General features: G+C 35.8%; 1 protein-coding gene across 1 annotated transcript; it reads right to left on the reverse strand.

Annotated features, from left to right (window-relative positions):
- Window positions 1-918: 918 nt before the first annotated feature.
- eif3m (eukaryotic translation initiation factor 3, subunit M) lies at window positions 919-5160 on the reverse strand. Its single transcript, XM_056766175.1, has 11 exons — window positions 5022-5160; window positions 4544-4676; window positions 4323-4461; window positions 4070-4193; window positions 3843-3937; window positions 3678-3761; window positions 3493-3592; window positions 3330-3411; window positions 1438-1581; window positions 1267-1327; window positions 919-1093 (listed from the first exon to the last, which is right to left on the reverse strand). Exons 1-11 carry the CDS (start codon window positions 5061-5063, stop codon window positions 970-972), a joined length of 1128 nt encoding a protein of 375 aa, XP_056622153.1. The 5' UTR covers window positions 5064-5160; the 3' UTR covers window positions 919-969.
- Between the last annotated feature and the right edge of the window lie 8416 nt (window positions 5161-13576).

Genomic DNA, 13576 nt, shown 5'->3' on the forward strand with positions numbered 1-13576 from the left:
TGCAACAAATATAATTGCAGTAGTCGCTCTTAAACAAAACTATCCTTTTAAAGAAAGCATATAATCATTAATATTTTTTAAAAGCCAATATCATAATATAACATATACATTTTTTAAGTTTTAAATGAATAAACGTAAAAGAATAAATGGACACAAGTTAAATGTAAAAAAACAGGATTAAATGACTGCAAATCTCAGAGTTCACAAAAGAACAGTTTGATGTGTTTGACATTTGATATATATTTACTAAGGAAACTTCATAATTTTAAGATGGTACATCTCAGTTTCAACTTTTAATATTTTTTGAAACTGAAAAAATGTTTTGAAAATGAGGTTGTAACATAATATCCTCAAAATTGAGCAAATACATTTGGCAACTCTTTGAGGTTTATACAGTAGTTAATGTGACAAACTTACCTGTGGTCAAGCTTGCTTCATGAATCTACACTCACAAGTCATTGAAAAGTTTGATGTGAGATAATTTGTTTGCAGATGCCACTTAACACATTAAGTTTAGCCAAAATATATTTTGAAGCCACGGTACAATCAGATAGGAAACATTCTCTATGATCATGATAAAACAGTGTCAGACACAATGCAGAGGAGACGTAACTGGAAGACCTCACATAACACATCATTTAACTCTGAACTGTTCACCTGAGTTGAGTGCCACTGGAGAAACTGTGTTTCATAGCTCACTGGAACCATGCTTTTCCCACACAATTTGTCACATCCTTTCAGTGTTTTGTGTCAAAAGCAATTGTGCTTAAACAGAGTGCTGGTTGTCATGCAGTTAGGGTTCAACCATGACTAAGTGTTTTGAGATCATGAGGCTACAGTGGTAAAAAACATACCATTTGTTTCCAAAGGAAAGCACGAGTGAAGTGAGATCATAAAAAAAGACTGTACAATCAAACATGGTCTTCATTAGTCTTTTATTGAGTGTGTATAAAAACTGCATCAGCTGTGTCAGGCAGTAGGAGAGAGCGTCTGAAGGCTGGTCTTTACAGATGACAGATTCTGTTTCCAGGAGGAAAGTGTGTCAACCAGCTGCTGCCACTGCTGTTTGCCAAAGGTGCGGTGTGTGCTGTGACTACAGGAAGTGAGACAGAAACAAAAATATCTTGATATGGCTAAATTTTCTAACATTCCTAAATGCAAATTCTACACTAGAAAACGAATAATTTAACATGCACATCATATTTGACTGAAACATTTGAAGGCCTGTGAAGTCTCTGCAGGATTTGAAGTGAAAGATGGTCTTACCTCACCACAACCTTCCTCTGTGTCTGGTCAATCTTACAATAGACCATTTTGGTCCGAACAGCTAGAAATGACCAGAAATGCTCATTAAGATAAAAAACTGGATTTTAGGACAATAAATATCAGGGACGTACATAAGCGTTTCCATCTACAAAATAAAGGCACGCGGTGTACCATCAATGACGAAAGCCTCCACATCATCGGCGCCGATCTGAAGTTCCTGCTGCATGGTGTCGAAACAGATCTCCTTCATCTCCACCGCCATGCCCATGAACGTCAACAGCCTCATTTTCGACATATTTTGCTCATGAGACAAACCTGAAAGAACAAATCAAGCAAATACTTTTGCTTCAGATAATCTGCCTAATGTGTACATCTGGTTGCTTATCCTTATTTACGAGTGTGTTTACATGCACAGTCTCACTCCGATTATCCTTAAAAAACTGACAACGTGTACGTCATGTAAACACGTTAAACAGTTTTCTTTTATCAGGGAAAGGCGCAAGCAAAACACGCTCTGCAGAGGTAGTTTTCTTCCCATTACTCCGATTTCGTGCTGCATGTAAACGCTTTACCAGTTTTCTCTCAGTTTTGTTTATAGTGTGCATGCCTGATGAATATTTAAAGTCTGCTCTCAAATCAAGCGTAAAATGAAGAACTATTGTTGCATCTGCAGGTACTGCAGACATGAGAAGAGATGTAAAAATACAGCCTCTGAACGTTTTCCTGACACATTTTAAATTTCCAAACAAACTATGAAGTCACTGCACGCCAGAAACCCGACAAGTCTTAAATTTCCACATAAACATGGTTTAATGCGTAGACACTTCATTACTTTGTATGTAAACACATGAAAACGTTTTTCTTTTAAAGCTGATTTTTGATAGATATCCGCTTATTTTGTGCATGTAAAGGCACTATTTTTGGGGGGGGGGGGGTTTAAAATCCCTAATAAATAAACTTCAAACTTCTGAAACCAGTGTCTGAAAAAGTGGAGGTCACTGTTGTGCTCCATTGAGATGTTATATAGGTGTAGACACCCACTGTAAATCACCTTCAGCGTTTTAACAGTCATTCTGTTTATATTAATTAAAAAGTAATTAAAACCTGGAGACGGTTAATGAGCCATTTCATTTTGGAGGGTGGTGCAGTGAGTGAACAGCTTATTGTCATATCAACACTTTACTTGGATTAGTCTGAATCGCCATCATTGGTCAGTGCAGGGAGGATCCAGCTATAATTAACATTTACTTTGTAAAAGAAACAAAAGTGCTGAGTCTGGAATTCCAGCTGACCAGTGACACCACAGGAACATAGAAAACAGACATGTGAGCGTGCTCACGCTAAACAGTCCTGCGCATTTAAAAACAACAAACAATGAGCACCAAATAACAATTTGGGAATGTTATTTTAAGAATGAAGCAACAGCGCATGATAAACACACTTGAGGTCAAACAAACACAGCAGATCAACCTATGTAGACAGCTTTCCTGTAGCTCAGTGGTTAGAGCATTGCTCTAGCAACTAGGCCTGTCGCGATAACTTTTTGTTTGGCGATTAATTGCATCAGAAATAATTGTGATAATCGATATTATTGTCATTTTATAAAAATTTGATAAATAAGTAATGATAATATAATATAATAATGCAAGTTCACCCTTTAAAAGAACAAATACCTCTAAATATAATTACTTGGACATTGAAATTGGAATATAAATTATAACTGGAGTGTAAATACTTAAAATAAATAAAAAACGGACACTTCCAGTCTTTAATAATAATTGGTTGATTTACGTAACAAGCCATTATGATGAAGTTAAGGGTAAGCAGAGCTATCCCACAATGTCTTTACAATGCCCCACTGTCTCTATAATGCCCTACTCTAATTTCTGTAAAGCTTAATGTGATCCTAAAATCAGTAAACATGTGAGGGATAATCCACAGCTAGCATGAGCCTAGTATTCCAAACAGACTATAGTATAAACTATATTATGTGAGTTTTTTTTACATCATTTAATCTTTAACATCACAAATGTATATAACAACGACCGTAATGAAGTACTCACCGAGAGACTCAATGAAATCTTTGTTGCTCTGGTAGAACTTTACGTATGACACAAGCTTCGCACTGACAAAGATGGTCAGGAGCTGAAATAAAAACGAATTACGGAGTGGGACTCAGAATTTTAATTCACAAAAGATGGTACACAAAAATAAGGCTTCACTTACATCATGGATGAGTTCTCCCTCCAGGAAACGCACAGGTTTCAACGCCAGCAGATGGTCGAACAGATAGGTGTTTGTATCTTTCAGGGCCCGAACGATACACCTGAGAAGAGCAGGCACACAGGCACGTGCATCCGTAAGAAAGCAGTCGGACAGAACAAAAATGCAAGTGAGAAAGAAACTCATACCTGTGTGCATCCACTCTGGCTTGTGATGCGTTGTCCTCTGTGTAACTGCCCAGTAACTCCACCATCACTTTAGCAGCAGCTTCACTGGAAGACCCCAGGTCATAAAAATGTTACAACACAAATCTAATCTCTGGATCGTATAAAATATATGTGCGTGCAGTGCACCTCTTCTTGCAGTCGACCAGCGCCTCATACACCAGCCTGAGCAGAGTGTGTTTTTTGTCTGTGTTTAAATTCCAGTCTACGATCCACTTTCGCACCTGAATAAGACATAAAGGACCATGGGTTACAGCACACTGAGGAAAACATACGTTTGTTCCCACAGACTACTGCGGAAGGTAATTGTATCGATTCAATTGTGTGATGTAAATCTGACTTTGCGATTATTGTACCTGGTCAAGTTCTGTAGGCATGAAAGCAATGGCATTGCAAGTGGCCGCCACTTTGATCAGACTGCAGTACACGGTGTACCTCACCGGCGTGTTCTCATCCATACCGTGGAACAGATTGCTCAAACTGGGGAAAAAAGCAACCGAACAAACAAAGTAACAAGGCTGGAATAAAGTCAATTCTACTATAAACATTTCAAAAACACAGCCATATTGCAAGTACAAGCACTCTGGCCAGATAAAGACTAACACTTACAGCTGCATCCTGAGTGAAGGACGTTCGCCCTCCCGAAACTTCACCAGCTTCTCACATAAACTCTCAATGAGAGCCTCCTGCTTCTCAGTCTCCAGAATCAGCAGCAGGGACACGATGCTGTTCATCACACTCTCAACATCTGTAATACACAGGACAGAGACAATTATATATTAAGATTATATATTGATTCAAAGCTCTAATTTAAGTCATGTGTGGCATACCTTTGTCATCATCCTTCAGGCAGACATCACATTCTTCTATGATCTGAGCCAGATCGACGTGCAGGCCTGCTTCTGAATTTTCCTCTGAGATCTCAGATCCTTTAGACTTTAGATAGGCACGAAGCTCAGATGCCTGCGAAATAAATACGAGTCACTTCTATGATAGCGATATAGCCATGGCATGCTTTACAATATGTTACAACATAAGTTTAATGCGGCGGATAGTTCACAAGATCCTGCTGACATGCAACATACTGAAATAACTGCCTGTTATGAGTCCACGTATCAAAGCTTTCATTAAATTGGGAAAATCAAAAGTCAACTTGTATTACGGTCTCAGATGATTGTTGGCATTGAGAGCAGCTCGTGGCTAATTCGTGTTAGCATCTGAAAGCATGATTTAACATATGCACGTGTTTCTCCGCTGAATGCTGTGTGCCGTGGAGCAAATACGGTTTGCGGAAGAGTTTAATAATACCTGGTCCTCCTCCGTTATGTCAATAAATGCCGGGACGCTCATTTTTATTGTTTTTAGAGCACAGATAAAAAAATCCACGCTCGGAGTGTGCCTTCAGAGGCCGGAAGAGAACCCTACAGTTACGCTTACCGGTAACCGTGACGCACTTCCGGGTCACAGATTTAAAGGGACCGCGTTCCTGACTATAATGAGCACGCATGCCTATCGATCGATCAAACGTTGTGTTTGCGGACAAAATAATATGTTCCACGATTTTTTTTCATTATTAAATACGCAGAAATATCTGCTTGCTATGGCAATATTTTACTACCTTTTTGTAGATCTGACATTAAAAGTCTTTATTGTTCTGTGGTTTAAATATATAAAACATGTCTCAAACTAGAGCCCCTAAGAGAATCTGCCATTTTCCTCAATTCCTGTATGCATTTAAAACTTTTAAAATAAAATTAAAAATAAAATAAACAAAATGACTGTAGATGCTGGCATTTCTACACCGAGTTTGTTATTCAAGCGAATGGTATGTAAAATCTGCAGTCAAAGACTCATTCTGGGTTTAAAGTTTATGAGTCACATAAGTCATTCGGTTGTAAAGAAGGTCTGTCTTAATGTCTATGAAACTCTCAATGTCCGGTTTTAAATCGTGCACTTAGAAGATTAAAGCCAACCTGACCTTGGACACGTACAGTAAAACATTATAGAGTCTAAAGTCAGATGCTAGTATTACATTCCTGGAGTCAGTGTGGGACCACCTCGACAGTTCCTTGTATCTCTTATCCGGCGATTTATGTGTCCCACAGGTCAAGGCAATTCAGTTGCCCAGTCCGAATCTTTTTCCGGGGGGTCTCCAAAGCACTCCAAAGGATATAGAAGATGAATCATTTGAAAAGAAAGCTATTTGAATAAACAAGTACATTTTAAGTGTGCACGTTTTAAAATGACAATCTGAAGACTTGAGATTCGGCTGCTATTTTTTATTATGAAATAATTTAAGATATTGATGAGTAGTTTTTTCCTTTTAAAAATAAAATTCCCGGCCAGCTGACGGAATTAAAGTATTGGCTCTTGCAGATGAAGCTGTAATGAAATTAGATGCATGCGACTATGATGTGAAATTCAGACACAAACGGGTCAGCAGAAAAACTTCTCACTTTGAAGTTTAGTGCATTAGGGGCTTTTCGGTTTTCATCACAAATGTTTTTAAAATCAGGTTGTAGTTTCAACATGATGATGTTTGGTGATGCGGTTGTCCACTCATATTGAGTCACAGGGAGTGTTCCAAAACACTGACCAAGAGTGAGAAAAAGAATGTGGAAACATTTGTTTCTTCAAACATCACAGCATCTTTGGAAAAGTGCCACATGACTTTCAATTGAAATCAATTCCAATGGATTTGTATAGCTCTTCTCACAATATGCATCAACACAAAGATGCTTTACAGAAAAGGTTTTACATGTTTTTGCATGTTTTACATTTTAAAACCATAATAGTGGCAATGATCAGTTACAGTGTTGTGATCTTTTATACAATACATGTGTATATTGAAAGTTTTTAATTGATTTGAAGCTGACATCATCTGAAATCCTCGCAGGGGTTGGCATCATCTCTTCAAAGGTTTGGTCATCTGAAGTCATGCTGGCTAAATCCATATCTATAGGATATTCATTTGCATTTAATCTTATATGAGTGTAACACAGGTTATAAAATGTATTATGTGAATGCGTGGCTAAAGAGACATTTATAATCCAGATTTGAAATGGAAGAGTGTGTCTCAGCCCTGAACAGCGTCATGCTGTTCCGGAGTTTAGAAACCAAATGCGAAGAAACCCTATGTGTTTAAAGGAGGGATTTAAATGCAAAATTGAAAATGATTTTAATACTTGGAAACTAGTTTTCAAAAAGACAGATAAACGGTAAGACCTATTGTTTGAAAAATAAATCTACCATACAATTAAAAATGTAACTGAGTGCAGTGATCTTTTAAATTGTCAGTTCAAAATGCAATAAAGAATACACATTATGGTCAAAGAACTGATGGTACATTCAAACTGATTTTTATAAAAGGTCATGGAGCCTAATTTTTCATATTATTTATATTTTTTAACAGTTATTTTCAGTGAAGTCATGTTATCAATTAAAATCAAGTGATTTATGATTGCTTTTGTAAATATTGGCCTTTTTAACACATCACATGTATATGTGTACCTTTCAAAAATGCATTTTTACGTGTGTTTTGGAGGAGAATCAAGTTCATTGGTTGTCATGCATTCTTTCAATACCTTGTGTTAATATATCATCAAGTACAAGGTTACAAGTTAAAGTGACAGTTTACTCAAAAATGTAAATTCTGTCATCCTTTCCTCACCCCTATCATTTTATACCTGTAGCCTATAAATTACTTTGTTCGGAAGAATGTTAGCAATTTTCAATTCTGGAACATCATTGACTACCATAGTAAAAAAAAATAAGTCAAAGGTGCCCCAGAACGTTATTTTCCAACATTTTTCAAAATATCTTATTTTGTGTTCAACAAGGCAAGAAATAGCATATTAGTACATTCGTTTCTTATACTATGGTAGTGGATGATGACCCAGAACTGAGAATTGCTATCATTCTTCCAAATATCTTTCTTTGTGTTAAACAGAACAAAGAAATTCACACATATTTGAAACAACCCGAGTGTGAGTAAATTATGATTCTTGGGTAAACTCTCCAAATTCTTTTGTTGACCAGTGAAACACTTGAAAAGTAAAGCTGACAGATCTACATTTTTAGCATAAATTAGTTAACTTGCGTTAATTCAGTCACTTGCATTCTTCATGACAAAAAATACAAATCACCAAATATGGAGACATAAATTACTTAATTTAATTAAGGGAACAAATGAACCTAATCACAGTCAACTTATTGGGGTTTTCAGTGAGATGGACAGAAGCAGAGTTTAGTCACTCTGGTTCCCACAGTTTGGTTACCGCCTTCCTCACCTCCCTGTATCACGACTGTTCTCCTCTATCAGTAAGGTCAGTAACCTCATCAGAAAGCACCACGCCTCAATGAGTCAAATACACATTTTGGTGACTTGATTGCAGGTGCAGAGGGACATGAAGAGGCTGCACAGGAATGTTGCACAGCCAAGCAGGACAAATGCCCACTTCCAGAAAGAAAAGAAGAATGACAGATTATATGATTTGCAATGGCTGCTTTTTCCTGTGAAGGGTAGAATGAAACACTTCTGACCAATTCTCATTAGTCACTTTCTTAAATGATGACTAAAGTGACTAACCTGCTGTTACTTAAGGGAAGAGAGTGAACATGTGTTGCTGGAAATGCGTCAGAGCATTTTGATCTGATATAACACAAATAAAAAACATGCAATAAAACATGAATATTTTAATAATTCAAATTGAAACTGAAGTGATGAACATGCATTTTTGTCCACCAGAAAAGATGAGCAGAGTATACATGATTACCAGCTTAAATGATCTGGAAAAGTACAATGATTAACCAAACGTACACTCAAAAAAAAGTCGCTGTTGTTAGTTTTACTAAACCCACCCTTGTTCACAGTACATAAAGATTGCAAGTAACTAATATATGTAATGTTACATAATGTAAATTTTATTTATAATAAAAATGTAGTTCTGTCGGCTTTACTTAACAAGCGTTTGACTGGTCAACTTAACATTGTTTAGTAAAATGCAAAACCCTATAATATTGGACCTATTGTTGAGTTTAGTTAATTTAAACAAGTTAATTCAACTCGACTGGTTGAGGGGATTTTCGGTTCCCAGCATGTTTTGTGAAAGACCTTTTTATTTTATTTAGTGTTATTTTAAGTGTTTATCAGTAAAGACAATGACTTGTTTGTGCTTAATGTTCATTTATCTTTTAGGTTTAAAATATTTTTTTGTTTGTTTTTGATTTATGGTTGACATTGTTTTAGCAGTTGTGTACGTACAGTACATTATCCTAAATTTTCACAAGATTTTCAGAATTTTCACAAGTGCAAATTCAGAGAAATGCCTATTTAAAATAGTGGCCCATCCCTCGTCTCCCTTGTATTTGTCGCATACCATTGACTTAATATCCGCACTTTCCGGATGTAGAAACTACGTCAACACGCAAATGTGGTTATACAGCATCTGGGATGCAGCATCTGTTGTTCTGTTATTATGGATCACGAGTACTCTTTGGTGTGTAAAGGAAACCCAAAAAAAGCATTAACGTAGGCCAAATGAGGGAAGCAGGCTTACGCACAGCTAATTACTTACGATGACAAGAATAAAACTCATTAATTTCCTCGTCCGTGAACATGATGGGCGATCACAATACGCCTCTGAATGGTGAAAAAGACATGTCCCATAATTCCACTCTCCTACATAACGTCATTAAGCTTCACCTTTTGTTGTTGTTCGAAAGTGCACCATGTAGCGATCCAAATATTCCATATTGTGGCTTTAACTGTGCTAATGCCAGTACTGAGATGCCTCTCATCTGATTTGCTAATTGTGTATCGACTAACATGCAGTTAGTCTGTATATAATTTATAAATGACAACAAAAAGTACCATTGAGAAGGATAAATATTGAGTTGAATTCACTTAAAATTCCTGGTAATCGGAATGGTTCTGATTTACTCAAAAAAGTTTTGTGAACTTTACTTAAATTTATTTTGTTCATTCAACTAAGGTGTTATTAATAGAAACTACTCAATATTTTTGAGTGGAAAAACTTGACTATACTTTTTTATGTAAATCCAACAAATCATTTATTTGAGTGTACATGGTAAAATGTGAGTTTTTCCACAATTTAAGCAACAACAAAACGTTTTTTTTTTTTAATAATAAACATTCATGGAAAATGAATCATGTGGCTGTATGGAATGTGCAATGATGAAATAGATTGGATAGATGGAGTGTCTCACACTCTTTACTGTAACACATCTGAACTGTTACCTTTTGACCTCTCCATGCAATCATGCACTCTCAAGTAGCCTACCTCCTTTTGTATTTTTGTTTATTTTATTTTGTTTAGAGATTAACTTGTGAGGGGAAAGAAAATATATTTAGAAGAGATGTGAAAAGATAAATGGTCAAATCTGCTGCCAAAATGATTGATTTTATGTATGAGATATAAACTTTTAGTCTGCTAGGTGTTTAAAAACAACATATTCTTCTCATATAGGTGGAGATTTATTTTATCACTTACTTGATAAGCTAAATTTGCAAACATGAGAAAAAACGTTCATTATCTCAGTCTTTGAGAATGTTGCATGAGTGTAGCTGACAGATTTCCTCTAATCTGCTGTTTGAGTTGAGTTTACCTACTCTAATCCCTTTCAGACATACAGTTTTTATAGTAAATTGCAAGAAAATTGCATTTAACAGATCACGTGTGAACAGGACCTTTACAGTACTTCCAATTTGTCCAGTAATATAAATAATAACCTTACCGGCAAATTTCAATAAGTGGCGATGTGGGAACAGCACATTTGTGTATTTATCATGAATTACCAGAATAGCTTTACCAGTAATTTTCCAGTATTGCTGTATGAAAACGCCCATTATTACCAATTCAATTAAAAAGTGTTTCTGACAAATGATGCTGTTGCTTTATTTATTATAATATTTTCATTATTATCATTGATAGGACTAACAGTAACAAGGTCTTTATATTTTCTTGAAACAATACCAAGCTCTGTGATATTCTTATCCTAGTCCTCTCCTTCAACGTTGATTTTAAACCTGTACGATTTTCTTTCTTCTGCAGGACACAAAAGTAGATATTTTGAATAATAACTGTAACCAAACAACATTGACCCCATTGACTTCCATTGTTTAGACTCGAAAACTTCTGTGGATTAAAAAAATATTTTGAGAAATGGCTCAGTCTATACAGGTTTTGAACTACATGTACATAAATAAATAATGATAGAATTTGAATGTTTGGATGACTTTAATAAATCACATGATTTAAGATATCAGTCATGATAGTTAATGCTTAGCTTTGACTTTTGTTGACCTTTTGAGGTATACTTCATATTCACTAGTTATGAAATCCATATTCTATGGAGCTGAAGCACTTCCTTAAATGAATCTATTTTTGATGTACTCTTTTCCTTAGCGTCGGGAAAAAGGGTATTTCCTTGGTAACAATACATTGCAATCCTTCTATCGGTAAGTGTAACATGTGACTTTGATTTAAGAGATGTTGTAACATCTGCACATGCAAACATTACCTTCCACAGAAGAAGCAGAACCATGTTGTCTTATAACAAACCTTTCTGAAAGCTTTGGCCTTCTTGTCTTTGCTGCTTTATCGTGTCCCAGGTCATTTTGAAGTGTGGACGTTCTTGGCAGTGTATGTGTGTGTGTATCTGAAGAGCCGTAACAACAGTGTTTCATGCTTGTGTGTAGCCTTGAGTTATGAGCCTTTTAATGTTTCTGCATGTCAGGGTTTCATGCGCAGAAACAAGTTGTGTCAAAAGTGCATTTCTTTATGACATTCAGTATTTATATCTTGTACAGCTGTTAATTCTCTGAACCCTAATATTTTTTTACAAACCCTTCATGATATCCAATGGATGTCAGTGTCACGTTTTATTAAAGTCATAAATCTAGGGTCTTTTTTCTTCATTTAAGTCCTTTGGTGATGTCCGAATGATTGGCGTTTTAATTCTTGGTGAATGTTGTCATGTTGTCGGGAGTTTTTATTAAATTTCAGAAAATCGCTACACTTTGCCATTTCATCTGCTATGTTGAAAGAGAACTGTGTAATCTTTTCGAATGACCTCTGAATGACTTATAGCCTTTCAATCTCCTTTGTCCTTACATATCTATTGTCCTCAACAGCTCCACCCTAATATACATTTAAGCAAGAATAAACAGAGAAAACAGAGAAAAATGTACAACATCAAAAGTGCTTCTTAAAGCTGCAATCTGTAACTTTTATCTCTATTTAAATTGAAAATTGCAGGTATTTACCTTTATATCTACATGTGCTTGCTCAATATGATTTTATTGAATTATATTGCATTTTATATCAATCATTAGTTTTATAGCGTGCACATTTTAATGCAATGTGACATACAGTACATGGTCAACAGGATATATTTGAATTACAGCAAGGAATTCCCCCATTCCTTGGCTTTTTTTAAACAGATGATGCATGGATGGAGGAATCAGACCCTCTGGACTGTCTCACACACCTCCTCCAGAGTTCTCACAAGTTTGAGGTCACAGCCAATGCCGTCTTTACATTCACAAACCCTCCAGATGTTCATGGGTGAAGAGGTAAAGACCAGTCTCTGACACACTCATCTCAGAAGACTCCTGGACCTTCATCGTTGTTTGACGCCCTCCACTGAGCCTGAACTTAAGCACAGGACAAATTGAGACATATCATGAGTAATTGGTTTCAGGAGAGTGTGGAGGCCAGGACCCAAACGAGCTGCTTGTCAATTTTTTTTAATGAATTAACAACTGACATCCAGTCCAAAATAACACTGTCAAATGGTCGCCCCCCCGAGTAAAATCACATAGAAATTGCCTGGCAGATATACAGTTTACTGTGTATCTTTTTAATTTAGCTTTTCTTTGCATATAAAATGCGTTCTGAAAAACATATTTTAATCATTTTAAATGTATAATATATGTTTTAGTGTGTGTTTTTGTATTTTACCTGTTCTTTTTTTATATTTTAATATTATTGATCAGCAAAACATCAGCTCTTAAAGGGAATTACAGCAAGAGACATTCATTTGAGTGAAAGAATCGTCAATTACCTACATGACAGTTTGAAGATACGTAACATAAACAGATCCTTTTTTATCTAAAAAACATTGGCATGTATAGACCTTAAACATTCACTATATGAAATTTGTATAATAGTCGTGGGTAATAGTAGGAAATATTCTCAAAATTGTCCAAATTACTTATTATTTAGTCATGTGCAACATAACTTATACAAGTCTCTTCTGTGCCCTTAACCTGGATAGTTCTTAAATGTCTCTTTACCTGTTAAAAGGCAGTTTATGGGGGAAACTGTACACATATTTTATATGCAGGGGTATAGTGTACCAGTCTTGACAATAATTGTGATATTAAAATAATATCGTTGATTCGTTTTAAACATACAATGATATTATACATAATTAATCCGTTTGGCATCTCAGAATTAGAACAAAACAATATTTTTTATATTTTTAAATCATTTCGTTTGTCATAATTTGTGTGTAATTTTCCAAACAAACTAATTATGCTTGCGTTGCTCAAGTATTGTCTAATCCCAACGCACACCCATCCTTATAATTTAATCTCCACGTTGACATCCCAAACTCTTTAGATAGCACTTATACTTCCCAACAGAGGATCACACTTTCGTCACTTTAACCGGAGTCTGCTTTCTGTATTGAAGTGATTGTTTTACACTACACATCACGTGTTACACTATGTACTGACTGTAGCCTATGGTTCCTAATAAAAGTAGATTTAGATCCAAGGGAAAGCGAGTCTCCAATTTAACCAATTTACAAGTAGAATCTTAACCTTTAACAATTTA

This window comes from Triplophysa dalaica, chromosome 14 (assembly GCF_015846415.1).
Source record: "Triplophysa dalaica isolate WHDGS20190420 chromosome 14, ASM1584641v1, whole genome shotgun sequence".
Classification (NCBI taxonomy): Eukaryota; Metazoa; Chordata; class Actinopteri; order Cypriniformes; family Nemacheilidae; genus Triplophysa; species Triplophysa dalaica.

What these genes read in the sequence shown, in the direction of transcription:
- eif3m (XM_056766175.1), bottom strand. Translation starts at nt 5,063, where the DNA reads ATGAGCGTCCCGGCATTTATTGACATAACGGAGGAGGACCAG. An exon ending in TGCCTACAGAACTTGACCAG is followed by an intron (nt 3,938 to 4,069) that starts GTACAATAATCG and finishes TGTCTTATTCAG; the next exon opens with GTGCGAAAGTGGATCGTAGA. An exon ending in CTGGTCGACTGCAAGAAGAG is followed by an intron (nt 3,762 to 3,842) that starts GTGCACTGCACG and finishes GGGGTCTTCCAG; the next exon opens with TGAAGCTGCTGCTAAAGTGA.